General features: G+C 39.8%; 1 protein-coding gene across 1 annotated transcript; it reads left to right on the top strand.

Moving 5' to 3' along the window:
- Nucleotides 1-8,044: 8,044 nt before the first annotated feature.
- LOC148873342 (uncharacterized) lies at nt 8,045-8,923 on the top strand. The gene has a single exon (XM_088942172.1). The coding sequence runs from the start codon at nt 8,300-8,302 to the stop codon at nt 8,807-8,809; it is 510 nt and encodes a 169-aa protein (XP_088798298.1). The 5' UTR covers nt 8,045-8,299; the 3' UTR covers nt 8,810-8,923.
- The last annotated feature ends 6,764 nt before the right edge of the window (nt 8,924-15,687 follow it).

The raw sequence follows: 15,687 nt of genomic DNA, 5'->3' as shown, positions 1-15,687 counted from the left end.
TGTGCCCTCTCCGAACACTCGTCTCACCCAATATGGACCTTCCTAGTTTGGACCGAGCTTACCTATGCCGGGCTCACGTACCATTACCTTACGGAGCACCAGGTCACCAACTTGAAACTGTCGTTTCTTGATCCAGGCATTGTAATACCGAGATACCCGTTGTTGGTAGGCTGTAGTCTGGATATAGGCCAAGTCACATACTTCTTCGATCAAGTCCAAGTTGGTCCGAAGCTTGTCGTCGTTCCCCTCTTCATCGTATGCTTCAAGCCGCAACGTTAGTACTTTGATCTCCGCTCGAACCATGACCTTCGTTCCATATGTGAGGTTGAAGGGTGTTTCATTGGTCATAGTCTTGATGGTTGTCCTGTAGGCCCAAAGGACACTGGGCAACTCGTCCACCCACAACCCTTTAGCTTCCTCTAGGCGAGTTTTCAGTTCACGGAGGATAGCCTTGTTCATCACTTTGGTCTGTCCGTTCACCTGTGGGTGTGCTGCCGAAGTGAAGTTTTGTTGAATCCGCATCTCGGCACACCAATTTTGGAATTTGATGTATTTGAACTGCTTCCCGTTGTCCGATATCAACACCTTGGGCAGTCTAAAACGACACACAATGTTCTTCTAGAAGAATTTTTGCACATTCCGGGCTGCAATATTTACCTCCACCCACTTTGTGAAGTAGTTCACTACTATAACCAAAAATTTCCTCTGCCCAGTTGTCGGCGGAAATGGACCAAGGATGTCGATCCCCCATTGCACGAAGGGCCACGGGCTGGACAGGTACTTCAGATCAGTAGAAGGTTGATGGAGGATGTTGGCGTGCCTCAAACATTTGTCGCATTTCTTAACGAGCTTGAGTGCATCTACCTTCATGGTAAGCCAATAGTAGCCCTGCCTTAGCGCTTTTTGGGCGAGCACTCTACCCCCCAAGTGTCCTCCGCATAGTCCTTCATGGATGTCGTGAAGTACTAGTTCAGCTTTTGAAGGCCGCAAGAGCGTAAAGGACCTCTTATACAATCGTCCAACTACTAGGACGTACTGAGCTGTTTAATACTCTACCCTCCGAGCTGCATTGCGTTCTGCTGGTAGGGTCCCGTGGAGCAGCTAATCAACAAGCGAGTCAATCCAGCTCGGTTCTACTTGCAACACGGGAGTGACTTCTTCTCCCCCCACCCCGCCCAAGAATATTGGGCTGAGGCAGGTCTTCTATATATACAGTTCGCAGTGTGTTGTCGCTAGTACTTGCCAATCATGACAGGGCATTGGCCTCAATGTTCTTGGACCTCGGTATCTGCCTAATGAAGCAAGAACAAAAGTCTAGTAGGATTTCTCTGACTTTGGCCAGGTAGGCTTCCATGGTTGAGTTGCAAGCTTCGTAGTTGTCATTGATTTGATTTACTACCAGTTGCGAGTCACTGCACACGATGAGATGTTTTACACCCATCTCCTTCGCTAGGTTTAGCCCGGCAATTAGTGCATCGTACTCCTCCATTGATTTGGTTTACTACTGCTGGCAGGTCGCGTACTCCAGCTTCACCTCGCTTGAGCTGTATTGTATCAGTCCAACACCACTTCTTCATTGGTTAGACGAGGTCGGTCCTACCCTGACCGGGACCGGTGCCACGCTGATTGACGCTTCCGACATGTTAGGGGCTTAATCGGTTCAGGGGCCGGTGTGTTGAACGTACATTCTGCTATGAAGTCCGCCAAGACTTGGGCTTTGACTGTTGGATGTGGCTCAAACTGGATGTCATACTTGCTCAGCTCAATGGACCACTTCATCAATCTCCCTAACACCTTGAGCTTAAGCAAAATGTACCTCAGAGGTCTGTTGGTAAGGACGACAATGGTGTGGGCTTGGATGTACGGGCGTAGTTTCTGAGCTGCTACTACTATTGCGTACGCCAGCTTCTCGATGTTTGGATATCTAGCTTTCGCGTCTCGCAAAACTTATTTACATAGTAGACTGGTCATTGGACCTGGTCTACTTCTCTGATTAGTACCGAGCTAACAACCTCATCACTTGCGAAGATGTACAACTTTAGTTCATCTCCTTCCTCTAGTCAAGTTAAAACTGGGGCAATACTCAGGTACCTTTTCAGCTCATTAAACGTGAGCTAGCACTCTTCGGTCCATGCAAAGTCTTCATTCTTTTTTATCACCTTAAAGAAAGGTAGGCACCGATCCGTCAATTTAGAAATAAATCGGTTTAGGGCAGCTACCCAGCTAGTTAGCCTTTGGACTTCCTTTATCTTTCAGGGCGGTCTCATATCTAATATGACCTTAATTTTATCAGGATTGGCTTCGATACCACGTCGGTTCACTATGTAACTGAGGAACTTGCCCGACGTGACCCCAAAGACACACTTGTTCGGGTTAAGTTTCGTGTTAAATTTCCTTAGAATTTGAAAAACCATATTTAGATCATCAATTAAAGAGTTGGAAAACTAGGCTTTCACGACCATGTCGTCAACATAACACTCAATTTTATTGCCAATCAAAGGTTCAAAAATTTTATTTACAAGTCGTTGAAAAGTTGTTCCAGCATTTTTCAAACCAAAGGACATGACTTTATAACAGTACAACCCGAGCTCAGTTACAAAGGTAGTTTTATCCTGATCAGCTATGTCCATCCTAATCTGGTTGTAGCTGAAGTAGGCATCCATGAAGCTCAGCAACTCGTGCCCCGAGGTCGTGTCTACCAGGTGGTCTATTTTGAGAAGGGAGAAATAGTCCTTTAGGCAGGCTCTGTTCAGGTCGGTGTTGTCGACACACATGCACCACTTTTCATTGGCCTTCTTCACCAGCACGGGGTTTGCGACCCAGCTCGGGTAATGGACCTCCTTGACAAATTTTGTGGCGAGGAGCTTCTCGACCTCCTCATCGACTACCCTCCACCGCTCTAAAGCGAGGTTGCGTTTTCTTTGTCTAACTGGCCTGACTAAAGGGTCCACATTTAACTTGTGAGTAATCACACTAGGGTCGATGTCAGGCATTTGTACTGCAGACCAGGCAAAAACATCTAAATTATTAAGTAGGGAATTTACTAGTGTACGGAGTGATTCGCTTACCCGGGCATTTCTTCCACTAGTTTTGCCTTTCCTTTTAGGGCAGCCACGTAGTACTTGCGGGACTCGAGTTGATCACCTCATTCAACCCCTACTCCATAATCCGTCGGGAACTTCATCGCCAAATAGTATGTCGATATTATTGCACATAAGACGTGCGTGATGGGCCGACCTATGATCGCATTGTAGGGGGACGGAGTCGCGACTACCAAAAAGGTATGCTCAAATCACACTATGTTTGGCCACGTTCTTGCCTCTACTAGTACTGTGACTCAGCCAAGAGGTCTGACTTCCTCACCGTTGAACCCCACCAGGGGCGCATTTGTCGGTTTCAAGTCGCTTTTCTACAACTGTAATCTGTTGAAGGTCCCTTTGAATAGAATGTAGGCTGAACTGCCTGAGTCCACCAAGATCTGCTTCACTTCGAAGTCATTGATGATGAGCTTCACAATGAGGGCATCGTCATGAGGATACTGTATCCCATGCGCATCATCCTCGGTGAAGTAAATGGGCTCCTCTACCTGAGGTCACTTTGGTAGGTTTTCTGCTTCATGTTCCAGTTCACTGACTGAGGTCTTCCTTGTTGTTGTAGTGCACCCCGCTATAATGGATCTGCCAGTGGTCATGTTGATCACCTTGCATATCGATCTCTCTTCAGGTAGCTACCAAGGTGGTTGCTTGCTCTGTCTGCTTGACTCAGGGGCGTCTCTCCTATGATCTCCCTGTCGGTCTCCCCGCCCTTATTCCTCGCACAAAAATATAGTTCTTCAGGTATCCGCGGTGAATGAGATCCTTGATCTCGTCACGGAGGTTCTGGCAATTCTCTATATTGTGACCATGGTCCCGATGAAAGTGACAGTAAACATTCGGGTTTCTGGTCATTGGGTCTCCCCGTAGCCTAGGTGGCCACTTGACAAAGGAGGAGCCCTTAATTGCCATTAGGATCTCTCCTTGCTTCGCGTTGAGGGGAGTATAGTTGCTTCTCTCTATAGGGGGGTCCTGGATCGCCGACCCGACCTGTAGCTTCGGGAGAGGGACTTACTCCTTGAGAAAGGTGACTTACTTCTTCTCCTTGGTGACTTGCTCTTCTTCCTTTTGTGTTTGTCGCTGCTCGTACCTTCCTTCCATCTGAACCATGTTTAGAAGGCTTTCCTATGACTTCAGGCACTTCTTACTAGTGATGAAGTGGGTCGTGAATATGTCTACAAACTGTGCCCAACTCTTGATGGAGCCTGGCGCGAGGTTCCTGTACCAAGTTAGGACTAAGCCCTTGAAGGTGGTGGAGAAAGCCACACACATACATGCTTCGTCTGCCCCGATGAGATGCATCTGAGATTGGAACACGTCTACATGATCGTTGGTATTGTAAGATCCATCGTACTTGTTCAATGGAGGTACCTTAAAATCCTTTGGCATTGGGGCTGCTAGTAGTCGGGTGACAAGGGGGATGGCTGACTCAACAAAGCTGGGGCCCTTTGCGTAGCTACCAAGCTTACCTCTTCTCTTTCCTTGCTCTGCTCCAACGGCTGACTGTTCTTTGCCGGCGGGTTGTTCCTAGTTGAGGAACGGTGAGTCTTGCAACGCCGCTGTTGCTGCTTCTTTGTTGGCTCGGCATTGGTACTGCTGACTTTCGTATGATCAAGCACTTCAATTCTAGTTTGCTCTCGCTCCCAAACACTGTTGCGAAGTGGATAAGGGTTCCTTCCTACTACTTCCTCTTGGTTTCGAGACTGGCATTGGCTGTTGTGGGCCACAGAGGGGTCTTGTCTTGAGCCCACGCCTTGGGCCCCGAGCTGATGATCATCATGTCATGACCCGTTGTTCTCCGACTGTGAATGTTGCTGCTGATTGGCCCTCTTGGGCTAGTTGACTTCAGGCCTATCTTTGGGGTTCCCCCTTTGAGAGACTGAGGAAGAGTGTTGTCCATCTGTCCTGCCCCGAGGTGGGGTCCGACCCCTGGGAGGGACCGATACCTGCGAGGTCCCCTCACCCCGATGGGGAGATCGACAGACATTCTGATGGGCCCTATGCTGGTTTTGGTTCTGAGTCTATCCTTGGTACTGACTTGTGTGTTGCGGTGGAATCTGTTGTTGGCTTGGTTGTAGTGGTGGAAACTGTTGTTGGTATTGTTGGCAGAAATAGTACTGTTGAAATTGTTGGAACTGGTGGATCTACTACATCTAGATCTGCATCATCCTGACGCTCTAAATGAGGTCATCGAATTGAGAATGCCCGACCCCATGAGGAATCACCGAAGGCTCCGAAAAAGCGGTGTTCACTTGGGGAAGCAGGACATTCACATGTTGGGTTGTCTGTGGCACTGACAGAGAGGGAATCCCCGAAGTAGTGAAGGGGATGGTAAACTGTCCTTACCGTTGTTGTTGGAAGATGCCATTGAGACTGAATGAGGTGGTTGATGAGATGTAGTGCTGACTTTTCGATCGGTTCCCACAAACGGCACCAATTGATTGTGCATGATCTAGAAGCTCCTAGCTGGAAGAAGACCTGGACCTTAGCCGCATAGCGAGCTGGACCAAGTTGCAAGACGGAGGATTATAGAACCCGGGGTGGCTAACCCGACGAGTTTACTCCGATGCTTAAATTAGTATTGAGTTGTGCGAGCTAAAGCTAGTAAGCTAGTAGTCTAGTGAGCAAGTAATCGCACGTATAGTTGGGCTGCCGTGGGTCTCACGAAACGGATCCGGGATCCTCAGCCCATGTAGTAGGGATCCGTTCCACTTTAGGAGGAGAGTAACATATTAGTTAATGAGGTTTATCATTTTCCTCCAATTCGAGTGGGAGAGGATAAGACCTACGGTTACGCGGCGTGATCCCAGGTGGTTCAAGATTTGTTGAGAAGGTTCTAGAATCAATTACGTAGCACTTCTGTACACGGGTACCAAAGTGATTTTGGTTCCGAGATGACCGAGCACCCGAGCTCCCCAATCTGCTAACATGACGCTTCACGCTGAATTGTCATCCTACTGACAGGTCGGGTCCAAATGTCCTTCAGTCGGACCAAATCACCCTTCATCATCGTTATTATTACTATACTTAATTGATGACTACCAACCCCCTTGCATCTCATGCTATTACCTTAGCTATTGATTTGTTTGTAGTTGTAGGTTTGTCAATTCAATTGTTTGGTTTCATCAATCATTTATCTTGGTTAGCTGCTGAACCTAATTGATTAAGCCTTTAATCTTTCGTTGTGTATCATCTGTTGTAAATCTGTGAATTCGAATTGAATTCTAATACAATCATATTTTTTAGATCTCCACCCAATTCACCCCAACATTTAGGTACTTCTCGGACGCCCTTTTTTTTTTCTTATTTTTCTTTCATTTCCTACGTGAAAGAGGGTTCCTAAATTAGTAGGTGGGTAAATCCTAAGAATGAAAACTGAACCGAAGTTGTTGGTGAAAAATTCTAAATTAGTGGGTGGGAAAGGGAGTTTCCTAACAAAAGGGAAAGGGGTCTATCGAGGTGGTAACTTGAGAGAGCTTGAAAAGTTATAAAGAAGAGGGGCTAAGAGCATTGTTAGAAAATCGGACTGGACTGGCATGGGTGGTCAAACTGGTTTAACCATGACCTCTCTCTTTGATCGGTTCGATCATACATTGAAATCGTAATTCATGAAAAACTAGCTGACCATTTAACCGAAAATCCGGTGAATCGGTCGTAGGTTTATATAATCACACGAGTCATAACATGTACAGAAACTTCAAAATGTTAATAACAAGGTTGAACCTAAGACTTCTTGTTTATATGTATTATCTGGTTACCGTCAATTCGTCTCTTTATCTATTTTTATTTGTACCTCTTTAATGTATTTATTACTTTAATACACGACATGCGATTGTAATAATATTTATATATATATATATATATATTCCATCTAGACTTGGGCCGGGTCGGCCCATCGGGCCACTCGGCCCATGAACAGGTCTATTTCCATCATCACAGTTCATCTTTTGGTTTGATCATGGTTGAACATCTGTCCCGTGAACCTTTCCCTTTTTTTGGTTTTATGTCCGGTTCAGTTCTCTAACATTGGCTAGGAGTTCTGAAGTAAAAGATTAAGGTTGTTAATGTGTGTATAAGTGTATAAACATGTATTATATTAACAAAATAATGTATGTATATTCTACACAAAATATATAAGTGTTATTTTATGCTTAATTAGTATTTTTATTTATAAAAAATGATAAAATTGGGATTCAATGCCAAAAAGGCTCTTTTGGCAAAAATAATGGGACAAAGTGCCTTTGACTCCCTTAGATCTTAAATGGGCCATCGCATCTAAAGTTTGCATATACATTTAATATGCAACCTGTGACCTAATGACTGGATTGAATGGATCAATGATTCATCAGTTTTCAAATTCCAAAGTAAAAGAAAAAAAAAAGATTCAGAATTATTGAAGAGTGAGGGTTCAAATGGTTTGACCATTTGGATCAATGATGGATTGAAAACATTGACGAAAACACTAGGATCAGGATTTTAAAAGCCCATCTAAGAACAGAACCACTTTGGCCAGTGGTTTTTGGTCATCAGTTCGACCATTCAGGTAAAATTGTTTGAACGTTTTAATAATGAAAAACTTAAAATAATGTACATCTCATTTTACCCATTGGATTGGATTACAGTAAGATGGATACCAATGTTATTACTTATGAGAAGGAGGTTTAGAACGAGAGTGAGAAGAGGGTTGTTGACCGAAAAACTTAGAAAAAAAAGAAGAATGATAGTAGATATCATCTCTCTCTCCTCATATGGTTCTCTTTTCATTTTATTTTTCTCTGTTTTATTATTTTATTTTTTTGAAAATTTTATAAACCATGAACCGTTGTCCGAGTTGAATGGTTCAGCCGAGTTGAACAGTTCAGCAGTCAGACCATCAAGGTACCGAACGGTCTGACCCTGAGCCAACGACGGTTTTAAAACCATGACCGGGGGTCCGGGAGGACAACGACAGACACCTGCCTGGAGGTAAAAATGAAAAACCAGGTTGGAACACGGAAGCAGAAATGGAAGAAAGCATCGATGGTTACATCAACCCCCAAAGATAATAAATCCCAATCCAACGGTTATGATTCTTATGAAGAGGATAGCCTGCGTCGTCTTCCCAACGGTGATACCATCACGACCCTTTAGCCCTTTCTTCTGAACTCTAAAACAAGGCCTATCGACTTTCTAATAGCAGATAATTAAAGCCTCTCTCTCTCTCTGCGATGGGTTTGTCGGCATCGAAGAGAGTGGAGCAAGCCCTGCGGAACTCGCCGGACTTCGATGCCGCTTGCAATTCCGTCTACGATGAGTGCCTGGATCTCTCCCAACATGCCTTCTCCGGTGTACGCCCTTACCAGCTCGACGGCGCTTCCGAACGCCTCCATCTGAACCTCTCCACCGTCCACCCTCTCGTGAAGAAGTGGGTCCCATCCCCTCCTGCTAGAACCCAGGTCCACAGGGCTTTCAAGATCGTGATCGAACGGTCCACGGACCATTCCAGCGATGGAGAAACTCTGGGTCCTTCGGAGTTTAAGGCCTTCGCCGTGGAGCTCTTCAGGGATGCCATCGTTTCCAACGCTGGGAAAGCAGTGGTTCAGACGATTCCTATTGGGATCGCTGGAATCGCCGGAATCGGTATGGCAACTCGGTTGGGGAAGGATTTAGTGGGAGCAGTGATGGGCGTTTATGCTCTCGGCGTTGGTGCTGCTGTTTACCTGAGTCTCTCTGGTTAGGATTTTTCGATTTTCAGTAATTTTTTTTTTTATATTTTGCATTCTGGTAAATATTTTGTATGATACACGATGTCATTTTAATGGATCTATACGAATATGCACCAGTTTTGTGTTCGTAGGGATGGCAATTTCGTGGGACGGGTTTGGGTTTTGAACTTACTGCATCCAAATCCGGTTATGGGTATCACTCTTGATACCAGTCGTATATAAATGATATATAAAAAAGTAAATTATACACACGTATATGTAAGTGACTAAAGTATTTTAAAGAAATGCGCATGTATAGTCAAATAAGAAATAGAAAAAGAAAAAAAAAACATAATATGAAAGTCTAGGATATTATCGATACGTATTAGTCCGTATCGGCCGATATGTATCGGGGTTCTGACCGGTTTAGAAGGTGGAGGAGCCTTAAATCGCCCTCTTGAATCGGTTTTGAAAAATAAGTAAAAAAAAGAAATAAGAAAGTATCGATATCGTCTAATACGCCCCTACCAACATATCGGGCATATCGATATTTTAAACCTTGGTTCGGGTCAATTTAATTCGGCTTAAAAAAGACAAAAGCCGCAAAACCCGCAACCAAACTGCTTTATAGGTTTCTAATGTTTTCTAAACCGAAACCAACCAAGTTCTACCATCTCGGATTAAATCGGTCTAGACTGTCTAGTTTGGTTGGTTTGCAACATTTTGGGAATGACCCTAATTATAGATCTCATTAATAATTATATATAAGATGGTTGCGGATTTTAAAATATACTAAATTTAATAAACAATGATGATATGTTATAGTAGTAAACTTGAATTCTCTTATGAAATTAGCCACCAAAAATAATATTAAATGGATAACTAAAGGGGTGTTCGACATCGATTTTATTTTTGAAAATAAAAACAACCACATTTTTTGTTTTCAAAAACAAAACCAATCATATTGTCGAATACCCCTAAGGTTATGGATTATAGAAGCAAAAGTATTTAAAACTAGTCTAATTATCCTCGAGTAGTGGTCATAACAAAATTCCTATTTGAGGGAGATGTGCTAAACATTATCAACCTCCTAAGGTTGTTTGGCATTTTTAACTCAATCATTCATTACCAATAACAATATACTATTCCAAGGTTGCTTGGCATGTGGATATAATGCTCAAAGAACTACCACTTAGTCTTTACCTACTAATTTTCTCAAACTTGTTCTTAGAAATGATTTGATGCAATGAATTAGTCTTAAAGTTTTTCTTCAAAAAAAAAAGAAGAGAATAAATGAGGTTCAAATATGGATATAATATGATTGCTTATTAAAGGTTTGATGCAGTATGGTGTTCGGACCAATTGAGTAAACATTTACAAACTTGGTTTTCGAAAATCTATTTTAGTACATGAGGATGACGCAACACAGAACGTAGCTAATAAGTTCTATGCAAGTTGGTACCATTCCAAGACACATAAGAAGCATAGATGACGCCACCGACCCAACTTAGTAAATATTTATCGATATAGCATCATCACAGAATTTTATCTTAGTTTGTTTTTACCAAGTTGGTGTCATCGTAGAATTTCTATCTTAGTTCGTAATTATCAAGTTAGCGTTATAGCGTGATTTCGAATTTGCATTCAATCAGGACTTTCTTTTTTAAGAGTTTTAGTAGGATTCTATTATGGAGTGTTTTCTTAGATTATGATTACTCAATTAAGACTTTTTTTTTAAGGATTTTTAGTGAGATTCTATTATGGAGTGTTTTCAAATTAGGAATATGAGCCATAAGGGTGTATGCCTATATAAAGAATAGCTACGGGAAGGATAAGACAGTTTTTTGATATTGAATTTTCTCTTAATTATTCAGTGAAGAACTATTCTTTTTAGTAGTTCGACTTCTGCTCTTTTCTTTTAAGCTTTTCTCAACATGTTTTGTTTCCGTACTACGACATTTCATATCAGAGCTAATGTTTGATCATTCTCTGAATTATAACTCGTAAGAAGAGGTGGTGAAGCTGAGAAGACAAGTCCAGGCACTTGCTTAGGAGTTGAAATTGATGCGTTCTCGTTCGAAGACCCCTCTTAGTACATATAGGGAGATGGTGATGTAGCACAAAAGAAAACTAATAAGTTATATGCAAGTTGAGACCATTCCAAGACACATAAGAAGCAGAGATGATGTCACCAACCCAACTTAGTAAATATTTATCGATATAGCATCACCACAGAATTTCTATCTTAGTTCGTTTTCACCAAATTGGTGCCATCACTGAGATTTTATTGTAGTTCATTTTTACCAAGTTAGCGTTATAGCGAGATTTCAAATTTGTATTCAATTAAGACTTTCATTTTGAAGGGTTTTAGTAGGATTTTATTATGGAGTGTTTTCTTAAATTAGGATTGCTCAATTAAGACTTTCTTTTTGAGGAGTTTTAGTAGGATTCTATTATGGAGTGTTTCATAGATTAGGAAACTTTCTTTTAGGAGTCATAAGGGTATATGTCTATATAAAGAGTAGTTAGGGGAAGGCTAAATAGTTTTTGATATTGAATTTTCTCTTAATTATTCAGTGAAGAATTCTTCTTCCTAGTAGTTCGGCTTTAGCTCTTTTCTTTGAAGCTTTTCTCAATGTGTTTCATTTTTGTATTGCGCCAATGTTCAAATATGAATAACTGAGGTTCTAATTTACAAGATATCATATACTAGTTTGCTGGTTAAAATACTTCTATTAAAGGGTCATTTACTAGAACATCCCCTATAGTTTTATGAATTTACTTAAACTTATTCTATAATTTTTATTTTACTAAAACACCCCATATAGTTTTTGTAAACCATTTACTTAATCCACCTGTTACTAAGAAGTGATTGTTTTGGCATCTGGAAATAGTAACATAATCACCTAAACTGAGTGAAAATGTCCAAGGGCATGAGACATGACTTTTATTCCAAAAGTACCCCTAACATTTCTTCATATATATAATAAAATTGACCAAATAGAGCCAAATAGAATGGTTACTCATGTCTTGTTAGGGTCAAAAATGTCATGTTCGTCTTTATTTTCTTTTGATTAAATTTATTCAAATGAACATTAATGCCAAAATTGTCATTTTCCACCATGGTTTTAAAAAATGACCTGGAAATGGAATTGTTCTGGCCACTACTTCTAGGTTGACAATTCGACTATCAGGTTCGAATGGACGACCTGTTCCGACAAAAAAAAAAATTAAAAATAAAAAATGGCTAAACCCATTGAATGGGTCGACAGTTCGACCGTCTGAGTCAGTGGGTCATTGACTGATTCAACGATTTTTAGCCAGGGACCGAGTTTGGGGTAAAACGGAACCGGTTGCCTGGACGGTTCTCAGACTGAACAGTCTGACTATCTGGGTCAATGGTGGTTCGAAAACCATGTTTTCCACTATCATCTAATGGAAGGTCAATTAAGTAAATCAGTTGCAAACTATAGGGGTGCTTTAGTAAAATGCATAAGGTAGGTTTTAATAAACTCATAGGGGGTGTTTTAGTAAATGACTTATATTTAAATATGCAATTTGGGCTCAAATCCTTTCATAAATGTATTAATTTTATATAACTGATAAAAAATGTATTAATTTTATATATGAGTAGTTTTAGATAGACTTAAATAGAATTAATGAGTTATTTGCATAGTTATGGTGGGTTTAATACGCATTAATTAAGGTTGTTGAATTTGAATGAGATGGGATAGGACATGATAGATGTAACGTGTTTGGGGATCAATGATGCTTAGGTGGGTTCACTAAGGGGTGCCTGGGTGGAGCAATTTGGGAGAATGACTACTCAGCCCAGCTTAGAATTCCTTAGCCCCACCGTACAGGGGGATGAATCATGACCGTGGATTGATGCCAAATCCACGGACAAGATGCGGTTTATAGAGGGGGGGGGGTACTAGTAGACTATGGGGGGCTGTAATTCAGAATTCTGCAATGAGCTGCAGAGTACTTTTCTCGAGCAATTTTCATCAATGTTTAAGAAACTTACCTAGAGGTTGAACTGTTTTTGCCTTCGAGTTGTAGGTTATTGATTCCACCATCTATGTTGATTGGATCAGACTATGACATGCTATATTAATGTATAATTATATTTTACACATAATATACATGTATAAATATTATTTTATGTTTAAATTTATATCTTCTATTTTAGTTGTTATTTTTTATTCATAAAAATGCTAAAAATTGAGACTTGAGGTGAAAATAGCTTTTTTGGCAAAATAGTGGGGCAAGGCACCTTTAGACCCTTGGGACATAGAAATCTTAAAATATTATCCTATTTGATATAAAGATTACCTCAACCAAACAGCTAGTGCAAGGTTATGGCGTCTAAAAGTTTTAGTGTGTAATTTGTGACTTGGTGGTTAAGTCAAATGGGTTCAACTACATAAGCTTGAACAATTTTTGTAAATTAATAGAGTTAATTATGTAGTTATGGTGAATTTAATATACATTAATTAAGGTAACTAAATTTGAATTAGATGAAACGGGTTAGGACAGGTTTAACGCATTTTGGATTACCTAAGTTAAAAATAAGTGCTTAAAATTGGTAGCCAACTTTTTCAAGTGCTTATTTCTTAAAATAAGCACTTATTTTATATTGGGCGTTTGGTAGCCTTTTTATCTAATAGGCACTTATATAAGCATTTGTGACTATCTTGTCCTTCATTTTCTTTAAAATTTTCAAAATATACCCTTTGAAAGCACTTTTATTAAATTAATTTTATAAAATCGCTTTTACAAAAGTACTTTTATAGACACTTTTATGAAAGTACTTTTATGAAAGCACTTTTATAGTACTTTTATGAAAGTACCCTTACAAAAGAACTTTTGTGAAAGTACTTTTATGAAAGCACTTTTAAGAAAGTACCCTTACAAAAGCACTTTTGTAAAAATGCTTTCATAAAAGTGCTTTCATAAAAGTGCTTTCATAAAAGTACTTTCATAAAAGTGCTTTCATAAAAGTGCTTTTGTAAAAATACTTTTATAAAAGTATTTTTGTATAAATGCTTTCAGAAAAGTACTTTTATAAAAGTGTTTTCGTAAAAGTGCTTTCATAAAAGTACTTTCTTAAAAGTGATTTTGTAAAAATACTTTTATAAAAGTGTTTTTGTATAAATACTTTCAGAAAAGTACTTTTATAAAAATGCTTTCATAAAAGTAATTTTATAAAATTCAACTAGGGATAATTTTATAAGTGGTATTTTAAAATCCAACTAGGGATAATTTTGGAAGAAAATTTTGAATAAGTGCTTATTGTATAAGCACTTTAAAAAAACTGGAAAATTGGGCTTAAAAAGTAAGCCATTATTTTTAAAATAAGCACTTATTTCAGACTTGTTTCCCAAATACCAATAAGTGCTTAATGGCCCAAATAAGCACTTATTTTTAAGCACTCCCAAACATGGCCTAAGGGTGCTTAAGTAGGTTCAAGAATGGGTAGCACAATTTCACGGGTACCCTAGACCTTATTTGGCAACATTCTGCTTGAACATTTCGCGCATTCCTGGTGTTCTCATGGAGCAAAAACGCATTTGGTGTAAGAAAAAAAAAAGGTGTTCTCTTGTGAGAATAGCACCCAAAGAACGTGTTCTTTGGGTGTGAAAAATTGATGCTCCAAAGAATGTGTTCCTAGGGAACATGTGGTTTCCACAACGTTAACCCCTATTAACGAACACATGTTAACGGCTCCCATGTGAGAAGGGGTATTTTGGATATTTCGCACTAAATGATAGAAAGAAGCCCTACCAAACATTTTTGTTCGACAATGAACTCCTCCAACTTGCCGCTACAAATCTCAGAAGAAGGAGGGACTCCCTTGGCTCCAACCAGACAATGAGTAAACGATACAAAGCACTGACAGGATTTCTAGCCAAGAAAGCATCAACAAGTATGTTGTCTCGTCCTCGTACCTAGTTTTGTATCATGCGCTTTGTTTTAAATTCACATATTCTCTGGCCAAATTCACCTGAAATCGTTTTTGATCCCATCATAAAGATGAATTTTAAACAATCTCTAAATGATGCAATCTGAAATTCTTTTTCTTATATTATTTTGTTTGCATTTGTTATATGTTATGCCGAATGAGTGAGGTTTCTTCTCTAATCCCATTGATGGTTATATGTTATGCCGAATGGGTGGGGTTTCTTCTCTAATCCCATCATTGTGTTTTGTTATGTCTTTTTGTTATATGTTTAATATCATGAAGATTGTCCTTTGTTATGTGTTATGAACCTTTTGTCCATGTGTTGGATTGTTATGTCTTTTGTTATGTATTATGTTATCAATTTGATGCAAGATGAACATTTTAAATTTGAAAAAAAAAAAAAATAGATAAAATAATAAAAGAATTAGTAGATCTATATGAATGAAAACATAGGGAAACTACTGGAGTGGTACATCAACGCTCAATTTGTGCTTGTAGACGTGACTGGATGCATCTATTTATGGCAAAAACGGAAAGAAATTATGGACGATAGCTTTATCCATGCCCTACTAGTGTGGTACATCTCTTATTAGTTATATGTTTTTGTTATGAAATATTTTAGGTATTTAATAATAGTTCTTTTATAAGCAAACATACGAAAATGACTTCATTTGGGTAGATCAATTCATACCCCGTGATGGTGGCAGACATGTTACAGTGTGAAAATAACCAATTACACAAAATAGGGATCAATTTGTAGCCATTACTACTTGCAGGTGTTGTTGCATCATGGCATGTTGGGCTTTTGTTTTATTGTTCTTATGCTTTGTTTTGATCCTCAAGTGATCAAGGATTAGGTGGTGACAATATGAAGACATCGCTATGACAATGACACATGTTTTTTATGGTTAATTTTAGGTTTAATGTCGATGAATTTGCAAAACTA

This window comes from Nelumbo lutea, chromosome 1 (genome assembly GCF_056320005.1).
Source record: "Nelumbo lutea isolate HS-2025 chromosome 1, American lotus-T2T, whole genome shotgun sequence".
In the NCBI taxonomy this organism is placed as follows: domain Eukaryota; kingdom Viridiplantae; phylum Streptophyta; class Magnoliopsida; order Proteales; family Nelumbonaceae; genus Nelumbo; species Nelumbo lutea.
Note: the sequence above shows the minus strand (reverse complement) of the source record. Positions and strands in the feature narration are given on the sequence as shown.